Here is a 13312-nt window from a genome sequence, read left to right on the forward strand (position 1 = left end):
ACGTTCCCTTTTAAGATTAGAAATAAGGCAAAGGCCCATTATTCACCTTGTATTCAAGTGCTAGGCAATGAAATCAAGGAAAAAAAAGTTATAAAGATTGGAAAGAAGAAATAAAATGGCCATTATTTGCAGAAGACATGATTGGTTACTTAAAAAACCTAAATTATTAGAATGAGTAAGTGACTTTAGCAAAGTTGCTAGATAGAAGATCAATATACAAAATCAATATGTAAATAAATTTTATATTTTAGTAACAAACCTTAAGAAAATAAAATGTCAGAAATACCATTTATAATAGCTTAAAAATACACTTAACAAAGTGTACAAGATCTCTACATAGAAAACCATAAAATACTAAGAGAAATTAAAGATATAAATAAAGGAATATGTAAAGTTCACAAATTAGAAGACGTTATTGTGAAGCTATCAATTTGCTCCACACTGAGTCAGTGCACTTGCTAACAAAAATCCCAATCTTCTTCTTGTTGTTGTTAATAGAAACTGACAAGCTGATTCCAAAATTTGTAAACACAAACGGCCAAGAATAGCCAAGAAACTCCTGAAGAAAAGTTGACAAGGTTCACTTTACAAAAGAGTAGAATATTTTATAGTTAGAGTAATTTACAGTGTTTACTGTCTAGCTAGGTTACCTAGAAAAATTAAGTAATTACTCCAGTTAGAGTAATTAAAACAGATACTGCCACAAGGATACATAGGGAGTCTAGAATTAGAGTCACATATATGATTTATAACACAAGTAGCATTGCAGAGCAGCAGAGAAAGGATGGTCTTTTCAATTCACAGTGCCCACTATTGAAAATAAAATCTTGATATTCCATGTAAAATTAAATACCACATAGTCTGTGTATCTAAAAATAAGGGCTAGAAAAAAATAAAGATTCTAGAAGATAATATAGGAGAGTATCTTCATGATCTTGCCGGGGAGGGGGGGGCGGTTTAAAATAGGACAAAAAAAGGATGAATCAGAAAGGAAATGACTAGTAAACTGGTAAGTTCAAAAGATACCATTAAGAGACTGAGAAGGTAAGTTACCCAGTGGGAGAAAAATATTTGTAAAACTTAAAACCAACAAGGAAGGACCAAACAAAAACCTGACAAAAGGGGGCGCCTGGGTGGCTCAGTCAGTTAAGCATTCTACTCTCCATCCCAGCTCAGGTCTTGATCTCAGGGTTGTGAGTTCATGTTGGGCTCCATGCCAGGTATGGAGCCTACTTAAAAAACCAAAAACACACAAAAAACCCCTGACAATAGAAAAATGAGCAAGAGTTAAATAGGCAATTCACAAAATTGAATATCCAAATGATTAATCACATGAAAGGGTGCCCAATTTCATAAACCACCAAAGAAAGGCAAAGTAAAACAATAATGAAATATTAATTATACCTACCCACCAGCATGGCTAAAATTAAGTAAACTGATAAGGCCAAGTGTGGGTAAGGATGTGAAGAAACTGAAACTATCACATATTTCTATTATAAATGTGAAGTGGTTCAATAGCTTTGGAAAACTTTCTGAAATTATCTACTAAATTTGAATGTATACCTAAAGTATGACCCAATAATTCCACTCCTCAGTATATGCCCAAATAGCAATATGTATGCAGCATACTAATAGGCATTTACAAGAATTTTCACAGTTGCATTACAATGGAAACAACCTAAACAGGTTCCTAAAGTTAAATGGATAGGGGCTGCCTGGGTGGTTCAGTTGGTTAAGTGTTTCCCTTCCGCTCAGGTCATGATCTCGGGATTCTGGAATTGAGCCCCTGGTTGGGCTCCCTGCTCAGCAGGGAGTCTGCTTCTCCCTCTTCCTCTGCTCTTCCCCCCACTCATGCTCTCTCTCTCTCTTTCAAATAAATAAATAAATAAAATTTAAAAAAAGAGAAATCCTTTAACTCTTTATCATAAAGATGATTTTCCATATTTTCACCTAATTCTAGGTTAATAGCTTTTTCCTCAGTACAAAAATATATAAAATATTACTTCATTGTCCTGTGGTATCTATTTTCATCAAGAAGAAGTCTACTTTGGGGGCAATATATTAGGTAATAATTATAATTTAAAAAGATCTGTATATACAATCCTTGAAGCAGGTTGAATAAAATATTATTATATTCATTATGTATAGGTCAAAAAGCTCAAGCCTAGGGAGTTAAATGATTCTACCCAAGCAAGGTAAGAGAATTATAAAATGTATAGTAATCATACATATATCTTTTGACTTCCACATTCAGCATGATTTCCACCATTCCATTATAACAGAAAAAGCACAGGATGTGGAATCAGAAAAGATATGGATACTCTTGAGCATTAAACTTAGAAAACCTTAGTTTCTTCCTCTATATAACAAAGATAAACATCACCGGTTTTACGGAATAGTGAAGATTAGCAAAAATGGATATATTGTCATTGTCCCACATTACATGCTTAGAAATATTGTTCTATGGGGCACCTAAGTGCCTTATTTGGTTAAGTGTCTGACTCTTAATTTCAGCTCAGGTCATGATCTCAAGGTAGTGAGATTGAGCCCTGTGTCAGGCCCCACACCCAGTGGAGCCTGCTTAAGGTTCTCTCTCTTTCCCTCTGTCCCTCCCCTTGTGTGCTCTCTCTCCCTCGCTCAAAAAAAAAAAAAAAAACTGTTCTATTATTTTATACACACCCACACCCACACATATACATACATACAAACATATATTTAATAGTTTCTAAGGATAATTTTGGAGCATTTCAAGCGCATCATATAACTTGATTTGTGAGTGGTAGATACATAACGAACCAAAAGGAGAAAAAAAAATACTCAACAATATTCTGTAAGTTGTACCTTGTGAGGCTGGGAGGAGGGGAAGTTGGTTGGAAGGGGGGAAGCTGGGAAGTATCTCTAACCCATAGATACTTTATTTTTTTTAGATTTTTTAAATTTTTAAATAATCTCTACACCCAATGTGGGGCTTGAACTCACAATTCTGAAATCAAGAGTTGCATGCTCTAAACTGAGCCAGACAGGTGCATTTTAAAACATATTCACCCCCACATAAAAAACCAAATCCATTCCCAAACCCAAAGAAAACACAACCATACAACTAAGTTTCTCATCAAACAACTGTAAAAGAAACCAAATACACTATCCTATTACATTAAAATGAATGGCTTCTAAGTGGGTAGGATTTACTGAGGATAAAGAGCACACAGAGCAATAATTACTTAGGACTTCAAAGAATAGATGAAGTAAACCATATAGATGATGGCAGTTTTATCTGTTAAAGTGTACATTAAAAAACAAAAACAAACCACTTCATATTGTTTTAGTCCTGAGTCTATTCTCTTTCAGTACTTTAAAAAGGATTTAAGTGATAAGCTTTTGTTTCGCCCTTTCCTAAAATGAATGTGGCTAGCAATTGCTTCAGAGTAGCTTACGTGAAGACTGTTGGTATGTTCCTCCTTTTGGAGGAACACTGCAATTGCGGTTAGTGGCCAAAAACACAACAAAAAAGTTCCAGCATTCAGTATGAAACAGGAGGAGGGGGCTAGTGCACAACCAAGTACAAAAACCACTTTCTTTTTGAGTTAAGCACAGAGAGCAAATCAATAATACTCTTCTACAATAAAGACAAAATATTGGTTAACCAAAATATGGAAAAAAAATTTTCAAGTGAATAACCTCTTTTTGATTAAGAAAAACATACTCTTAACAGCTGCTTCACACCAGGAATTATGCTAACTGCTATGAAAATACAGTTTCATCGGACACTGACCTTAAACTACTTACTGTCTAATGGGAAGATCGGATAGGTATAAAAAAGAACATTACAGTAGAAAGTAACAAGTTATAAAAGTGGTAAAAAAAAAAAAAAAAAAAAAACTGTGCAGGGGCACCTGGGTGGCTCAGTCGGTTGGGCATCTGACTCTTGGTTTCGGCTCAGATCACAACCTCAGGTTCCTGGGATTAAGCTTCGTGATGCTCCAGGCTCTGCACTCGGGGTAGTCGGCTTCTCTCCCTTTCTCCAACTGCCCCTCCCCCGCACATGCATGTGCTAGTGTGTGATCTCTCTAAAATAAATAAATCTTAAAAAAAAAAAAAAAAAAGACCCTGTATTGAAAGACCAAAGGAAGAAAGTGACTTCATGGAAGGGCAACTTGAGATAGTGCAGATGGACTGAGACATATGGGATGAATTAAAAAGTATGGGATGAGGCATTCCATTGGGAGAGAGCAATATCAGTAACAACTGGCAAGTAATCCTTCATATGAAGTATTTAACTGTACATGAACCCAAGACAAATCAAATCCGTAACCCCCCAAAAAAACAGAAAACTGAAACAAAGTAAGAAAAATTGAAAAATTTTAAATGTCACTAAAATTTTAAGAAAATTTCAGTATGTTCACACCAATAGTTTAAAAGAAGCTCCTTAGAAAACCCTTCTATAGTTTTAGCTTATTACACTGTAAAATAAAATAAGTATTTCAAAAATAAAACAATTATGTTGACATCAAGCACAACTAAACAATAAGAGGGAAATGAAAACATCTGATCTCACTAGTTTCACCCCACCATTTAACTCTGCAGTAGGAATGATGTTTTAATAGGAATGTTAACACAATAAGAGAACTGCAGAAAGTACAGAATGGAAGTATTTACAATGGATTAAAAGTATGTATTTACAATGGCATTAAAAAGGAGAGCAAATCCTCTTGTATAACTTACCAACATAAAATGAGCAGTTGGAATGCAATAAACTTTCAGTCCATAAGCGACAAAGTTCACTTTCAGTCAGAGCTTCAACTCCATAACAAGCTTGATATTCCACTTTTGGTAGTACATAAACTGGAAATTGCTGAAATGCACAGTTATACTTTTTCAAAGCTCCATTAGTTTACTCTTAATAGAAAATACATTTGCCTATAGTTTTGCCACTTTGAAATACTATCAGGTAATCTTATTTTATCCTTTCAAATACAGGAGAATTCAGACAGAAAGATGGAAAGAACCCTTGTTAGATGTGGGCAAGAGGTGGATAGGTAAGAGATCCTGAACCAACAGCTCTCCTCCACCTCCACCCAAAATTCACATACCTCCCTACATATGCACACATTTTATCAGGGAATGTAACTGACAGTAGCATCCTTGGAACAGAGCCTGTGATACATAATTGCCCAAAGGTTCAAAGGGGGATGCTAGAAAGCAAAAGACTTGTTCTACTAGTAATTCGCAGAGGATAAAAAAAGGTAAGAATTTTTTGCACTTTTAAAGCATGAGACACATGGTATCAGGCTCAAATACTCTGAGCAGCTTTTTTTCATTCTAAGAATGAAGGTATAAGCATTAATATCTACATTAACACCTGTGAGTGTCTTTATCTTGATTAATGCAAAGGCTTTGCTCCAAACACTAGGAAAGTAGCCAATCAGAGTTTATTGGTCAGGACACTAAATAGATTAAGTAAAGTAACTGTGGCCATTACTAGTGTAAAGGGAATATGCAAGGAAATACATGCTTGTGAAATAATGTTAGTCATGTTCACTGTGCTCATGTTATCTCATTTCTGTCAAAGAATATTCTACTCTTAATAGTAGTCTCTTCATTTCCAGCTGCAGAAGGAGAAATACATGATTTAAGAAATTTATTCAAAGTGATATAGCTAGTTTGTACTTCTGAAATTATATGAAGTTGCCACTATTCATATACTTGAAAATATTTCATAAATGTTTCAGAATTCCTGATTTTCACCAAGTGGCAAATTTAGTGGGCTTGGAACAATGATGGTGGTAAGAACAATCCAAATCCAGTAAAATTTCTGTTAACCATAAACTTGGTTATATGGTTACCTGTGAATGGTGTAAAACTCTTTTAAAGCAGTATTTCTTCAATTTCAATGTGCATATGAATAACCTGGTGAATAACTTTGTTAAAATGCAGAATCTGAGGTGAAGAACAAGGTTTTGCTTTTTTTTTAAATTGAAGTATAATTAACCTACAGTTTTATATGGTTTTTTTTGTTTTTTTGTTTTAAGATTTTATTATTTATTTGACAGAGAGAGACACAGAGAGAGAGGGAACACAAGCAGGGGGAGTGGAAGAGGGAGAAGCAGGCTCCCTGTGGAGCAGGGAGCCTGACGCGGGGCTCGATCCCAGGACCCTGGGATCAGGACCTGAGCTGAAGGCAGATGCTTAACGACTGAGCCACCCAGGTGCCCCTTTATATTAGTTTCAAGAGTACAATACAATAATTCAACAATTCTATACAGTAGGTTTTGCATATTTGATAAGCTGTTGTTCCAGGGGCCAAACCTTGAGTACAAGGCCTCTAACGGTGTCTTCTCAATTAAAAAAAATTAAATTGTGATTAAGATAATTTTACTGGTAAAGGCATTTTATTATATAATAATTCTTCAGCAATTGGTAATCTGCACTTAACAACTATAAGCTAGAGATAAAGAAATGGAGGTCAAGAGGGTTAAGAAATTTGCTCAGGGACAGAGCCAGTTTATAGCACAGTTGAATAATTGATAAACAAGATATCCTTTTTGGATCATAAGTAGATCTTCCTTGATAATACTGCCTTATATCTATGAAACTAAGTCCTGAATCTGGTTTTAATTTCTGTATGTATTCTACTGCCACCTCCAGGAAGCCAAGGGAAAGAAAAGTCTGAATATTTTATGGTAGTATTCTAAAATTAAAGTGAAATTTTAAATTCAGTCACAGTTTCAAACTATAAAAATTAAGTTTACTATTCCTTTCTCCCTTGAATGGTAACTCCTATTCTCCCTAACTGAAAGCTTTTCTTGGTTCTGTCTTCCAATTTTTCACATAAACCTTTTAAACTTTTCCATACATCCCTAGATAGATATTTCATAGCTAGTATCATAGTATAGTGAAGAGACTTCTAAGTATTTTAAAGCTTTATCTAAACAAGCTGGTTTTTAAGTAGTAAATATTAAGAGAATGCTTTCTTACCTAGAGTTTAAATAGTGCTACTTTAAAATTTCTCAAACTAATACTTAAATTATCCTAAAGTTCCCTTCCCTAATAATACCAGTTCCTCTCATTTACTTATTACCTGTTCATTTTGTTCCTAGGATATAAAACATTTGGGAGAAACAGATAAATAGGACATAATTCCAAAGGAAATGCATTCTACTAAGGGATTTAAACCAAGTGTACTAAACTATTACATGTAATAAAAGGTACAATATGATAACCGTTCACTAAAAATTTTAAAATTTTACTCTGGGTAAAATAATAAAAAACATAAGGCTCCTATTTAGATATTCTTTGGGGTTCAGCTATTTTGATATATTTTGATGAAGAGCGAATTCTCTCCTATAAGGTTTCATCTCAACATTTACAAATTGCACTTTAGTGAACTGAATGACAATGTCCTTAACAGGTTGTCTGTTTCAAGAATTAATTCAGTATCTGATTATTTCCCTAAGCTATTCTTTCTTAAGAGATACTGGCCATCAATAGTTTCTAACTGCTGTGAGCTGGCAGATCAATACAAAGTGGTATGGGTTCAAAGGGTAGAAAGTGAAAGAAATGAGGTTAGCCGCCAAAGAAATCAGAGATACAGCAAGTAAAAGTTAAAGAAATAAAACACTGAATATACAATACATAGCACTGACACTACATATATTCAAGATGTTCATGCAATGGCCATTAAATTGATCATCATTAAATATAAATGAGATGGGAAAAATTAGCAAATAAAATAAAATCTTTTAATTCAGACAATATTAGCATTTATTTAGGATAGGAGCAGACTAATATAAAATCTTTGGTATTTTATTATTCCTTGACTTTCTCTTATAAAAAACACTACCCCATATATTTAATTCAAAACCATTTGGTTTCTAAAATTTAAAGTTTGAATCACAGATAAAAACCAAATTATGAGAACTAAGAATTTAAAAATGTATTTACAATCTTCCTTCTATTCGACAAAGGATAACGACATCAAGCAAAAGATCCTCCTCCAGGTCCACTGGATTCTGGTGAACAAAGATCCTAGATCCTGATGGGTTAGCTTTAGTTTTCTTCATGATAGACCCTGCTACTAGCCACTGAGGAAGGTTGGACAGCCCGCCCTGCCTCCTTTCCTTCCTTCCTTCTTTTCTTTCTTTTCCAAGTTATTCCTTAACATGACAAAGCAGTGTCAGGGACTTGATTCACAAGGGTTAATGCTGGAACATCACTACTTTTGAGCACCTGATTCCTAGCCCCAAACATACTAACATTCTAAAGTAGTCATTGAGGATTCTTACAGGTAGTAAGTTAGAGAGCAAGAGATAGAGACACCAAAATTTAAAAAATAATAATATAAAAATATAAATATAAACACACACACATACTGTGACAAATGTACACCACAGAAAAAATTCTCTTAAGTAAAAATGAAAAGAAAGACATCAGTATAATCAATTATAATATAGAGGCTCCTCTTTATTTACCAGAATTCAGTGGTCACACACAAAAATCAAACTAATCTGAATGAGAACTTCAAACATCAAATATGGAAAACTGTATAAAGAACCAATTACTCAAACTGTAGCAAGAACTTTTTAACTGAAAAATATTTTTTATATCAATCCCCCCCAAAAAACAACAGGGGAAAAAGAAAGGAAAACATTTGGTCTTCTAACAATTCTGGGAAGACTTCAAATGCATGTGAAAGCCCACCTTTGAAAACTTGGGACTTCTAAAATGAGTCAAGAAGATCCCCAAAGTAAGAGAAAAAGGGGCTAATAGGTCACAGTGGAATTCCAAACTTACAGAAAGTAGGAATATATATGCCAGTCCAGGTCAAATCTATGATGGTGCCATTTTTCATTAAGTTTATAAATTCCATGTAACAATGTTACCGGCATTCAAGAATTTTATATATAACACTTTCCACTTCCCTTTATTAAAAGTGTTTTCAGTATTTTACTAAAAAAAACACAAAAATCAAATAAAAAGCCCCAGCTCAACCTGGAAAAATTCCAATAGTGATCAACAATTTTAAATTAAACTTCATAACAATGGCATGTTAAATATCTGCTGATTATCTACTTAAACTACCACATCCTAACTCCCCAAGTAACAACTTACTCTTCTGATTTTCTTCCGTTTTTTAGAACGTGGTCTGGTCTCTATCCTCTGGACACTGCATCGCACAAGTAACAATAGGTCTTGTAGGCTAAATAACTTGTAAACAAAATTTCCTTCCTGAGGAGCTACATATTCTGATGTATCTTCAACATAGTCCTGTAGTTCATACGGCAATCCTTTAAAAATAATTTTATTTCTCATTATTATTTAAAAATACATTAGCTCTTTATCGATCATAATTCAAGAAAACAATTCAATTATCTATTTTTACGTTTCTATCAACTTTTTCTATTTTCTCTGAGTTGAACATCTAAGTATTACCATTTCTGTTTACTTTTAACAGAACTGCAGCCAAGAGCTAAGGTTAAACCTTTAACTACCACCTTCACTAACCCTAGACAAAGTTTAAATTTATGAGACAACATATGAAGAAGAAAAAAAGTTTTAAAAAAGTGATGTTTTTCCTAATCTAGGCAGAGCTGGGGTACAGCTTTATATCTATCTCAGAAAGTGAAAAAGTATAAAACTACAGTCCAACACCATGAATTAGTAAATTTTGGACTCATAAATGTTTATGATTATTTTTGATCACTTCCCCTTCATCAGTTCAGTGAGCCGTGTTACCTGCAGTTACAGTAGCCACTGTACATCTAGATAAACAGAGGTTACAAAGATCCGTACAACTTTGTGTACATATTTAAAGAGAAGATTTTGGAAGCTGATATACTGATCAGTACATTGAAAAATGAAGTATCAATGACCATGTAAATATTATAAAACAGGTCATAACAAAGAGAAAGTGAGGGAATAAAGGAGAAAAACCTAAGGATAAGGAAGAGGCAAAATAGTTAATATAAAGGTCCCTATAAATATTTACTTACGTCCTTTTGGCTTCTGAAACGCAGAAGGCCATACAGATTTTGGCCAACCAGAGGCATCTGAAGGAGCAGAGGACTGCTCAGAAGCAGGAGGTTGTTTAGAATTTTCCAAATTCATTAAGGGCAATTCAGGTATTTTTCTGGAAATTGGCTTTAGGAGTTCATCCTGCATTTTTAAAATTTCTCCAACTGGATCAAATTTTTTATATACTCGTTTGATAGGTTTTTTTAAAACACATGACTCTTCAGGACTACAGGTAGCATTAGTCTGGTTTCCGACAGAAGCCTGTGCTGAAGAAGAATTGGGGCTAGCTGGTTTAGAACTTAAATTAGAATTCATATCAGTTGTCTTTCCATTACTATTATTTTGACACTCTGTATCAATGATTAAACAGTCTTCATCTGTATCACTATTGCAAAGAATTACATCTTCACTTCTTACTGCTTCTGAGGTAACAGTCTTTTCCTTTGAATTGTCTGAGTTCTCCACAACATTTAGTTTTTCAGGGGCATATACCATATCAGTAGCCAAATCATTTTTATGAGAGGTTTCAATTTCTGTAGAACTTTCTAACTGTAAGGAATCAGATGTTTTCAAGTCATTATCCTGCATCAAAAACTTGTCAGAATTTGATGCCTTTTCATCACATGGTACAAATCCCTGATCATCTTTATTTTTGCACTCTTCAGGGCCACCATCCATACCAGTCACCAGCTGTTTCTCCTTCTGCAACTGTTCCATCAGAATCTGAGATAAACTTCTAGAATGAGCAGAAATGTCTGGTGCGGTTGGTACCACAGATGTGGCTGCTGTGCTGGGAGCTGTGGGAATATCTGTTGTGTTGGGTACTGTGGAAGTGCTTGCTGGACTCGGTGATTTTGATGGTTTGGTGGTGTTTACTCCAAAAGTTTCAAGTTCTGTGACGTCACCATCAAAATCCAGGTCCAAATTTTCAAGGGTCTCAATTTTTCGGCACTCATTAACTTCATAAGACATCTTAAGAAAATATATTGGTAAACTATTAGCAGGTATTCCAGGACACCCGTCACCTATCTCTTAATGCCCCTACCCCTCACAAAGATAGTTCATGCTCTTTAAAAGCAGAAAGAAATGTCTAATGGCTTTGGAAGGTTCTTGCTTAAGATAATGATAAACTAGCAACTAATTTGTTCAACCTTATCTTCTCATTGAAATGTTTTTTTTTTTTGCGTTCAAGAGTTTAATGGATCACTGATTTTTTGTTTTCAAATTATTTTTTAAAATTTAAATTCAGTTAATTGACATATAGTATATTATTAATTTCAAGGTAGAGTTCAGTGATTCATCAGTTGTATGTAACACCTGGTGCTCATTACATCACGTGCCCTTCTTAATGCCCATCACCCAGTTACCCCATCTCCCTCCCCCCCTCCCCTCCAGCCTTCCCACTGAAATGTTGATGAAACACAAGACAAATCTGCCATGTTGTAACAGCACAGGAAATAGGGAATACTTGTGAACCCGCATATCCCAAAAGGAATTTCCACTAATCAAAAAAATAGAACCACAAAGAACAAACGTGGGGCCAAATAGGAAGGCAGTAGATTTTCACTGATACCCACTCTATTACACTCTTGCAGAGACACCTGTATTTAGCTGACCAGGAGGAAAGCCTCTTTGCCACTGTGAAGAAGCTGCTCTCTAATGCAGCTCGGGAAGGGTCATCAGCCTCTGATGTATCCCTAACATTAACAGTGATTTTCTACACCTACTCAGAGAAAACAACTCTTAGTAATATGGACAGGAAATGATTTTATTGTATTCTGGGACATGAAGCCATTGAGGTTGTAGTTTTTCATGTACTGTTTTGGTAATGGAAGAACTATAGACAGCTTTAATTTATTCAAGAATAAACGGTCCTCTCCCCAAGCAGCAATAGATCTCTCCTCAATCTAGCAAAGGAATTTGGATAAATACTATAAATATCTGGTTACAAACTATACACACCCACCAGCCGTACAGTTTAGGATCTGAGGGAGGAATATTGTAACAGCAATCACATAGTAAGAAAGAACAACCTATGTAAGTTATGCAACCTCTCTGAACCTCAATTTCTTCATCTCTAAATAGTGATAATAGGGTCATCGTCTTGGATTTGTTCTAAGGATTAAATGAGAACTTGTATATAGAAAGTTTCTTGGCATAGTCCTTGGCACATAGTAAAAAACTTCTCAGTAAATGGTAACTCTTATAAAGTTGACCACCAGATTTAGTAAAAAAATAAATAAATAAAAGTTAACCATATGCTGTTTACATGAGGCATTCTTACACAGAAAGGTTAAAAACAAAACAATGGGACATAACGTCAAGAAATGGAAATAAGAGAGAGCAATATTACGTGTTAGACAAAACAGAATTCAATGCAAAAAGCATCAAAGGAATCCTATACTGAAAAAAGATGAAATCCATGAATGGATAATAAATTGTGACATGCCAAATAACTTAAAAACATGTAGTCAAAATTGAGAAATAAAAGGAAAATTTGACAGAAACACAATTGTACTTGGTCAACAGTACACTGTCTCTGAGTAGAATAGGGATATAGGAAGTACATATACTATTAAATGAAACCAATATATATGAATGACTGAAAACATATATATAGACTGCAAAGATATACCTTTTCCCTCCCAAGAATCCAAGGGGTATTTCCAAAGATGGACTATAAATTAACATATAAAGAAAACATCAATATAGCACAAAGCAGAATCTGCTAAGATCTTACTCTCTGTTTAGAAGGAAATAAAATTAGTAATCTTAAGAAAAAATATAAACAACAACAATAAATCCAAGCACTTGAACCTTAAAAAACCCTCCTAATTGTTGGATAAAAGAAGAAATTAAAAATAATTGCAGAATAGTTAAAAAGCAACAGAAAATAGAACACTAGACATTAAAGATCAGAAATATCATTCACAGCCTTTTCAAGAAATAAGAAAATACTAATATAATTATAATAATAAAATGAAATTTAATAATTATAAAACCAAAAATTAATGAATTAAAAAACAATGGTCTCATCTCGAACAAACATAAAATTTTAAATATCATTCATCTGTAAATACTTCAGTATGCAGCTGTAAAAGGATTCTTCTCTAAAACATCTGTTATATCAATAAAAATTAATAATTCCTTAATGTCATAACATATCTAATCAGTGTTAAAATTTCCAAGTCTGATAAATGTCTTCTTACAATTGTTTACTGCAATCAGGATCTAATCAAGATCCCCACACTGTATTTGGTTGACATATCTCTCAATTTGCTTTAATTTGTCAAATGCCTCT

At 34.1% G+C, this 13312-nt stretch overlaps 1 protein-coding gene across 5 annotated transcripts in view; it reads right to left on the reverse strand.

The window, feature by feature from the left end:
- ICE2 (interactor of little elongation complex ELL subunit 2) overlaps positions 1–13312 on the reverse strand; it is a 64299-nt gene that overhangs the window by 20008 nt on the left and 30979 nt on the right. For 4 of the 5 annotated variants that reach the window (XM_032417353.1, XM_032417355.1, XM_032417352.1 and 1 more), the window contains 4 exons: positions 12647–12688; positions 9990–10983; positions 9109–9284; positions 4723–4852 (listed from right to left, as the gene is read on the reverse strand). In XM_032417353.1, the coding sequence (XP_032273244.1) occupies positions 4723–4852; positions 9109–9284; positions 9990–10983; positions 12647–12688 (1342 nt within the window). The remainder of the gene's footprint in view (positions 1–4722; positions 4853–9108; positions 9285–9989; positions 10984–12646; positions 12689–13312) is intronic. The other variant, XM_032417354.1, reaches the window with a different exon arrangement.

This window comes from Phoca vitulina, unplaced genomic scaffold (assembly GCF_004348235.1).
Source record: "Phoca vitulina isolate PV1807 unplaced genomic scaffold, GSC_HSeal_1.0 scaffold20, whole genome shotgun sequence".
In the NCBI taxonomy this organism is placed as follows: domain Eukaryota; kingdom Metazoa; phylum Chordata; class Mammalia; order Carnivora; family Phocidae; genus Phoca; species Phoca vitulina.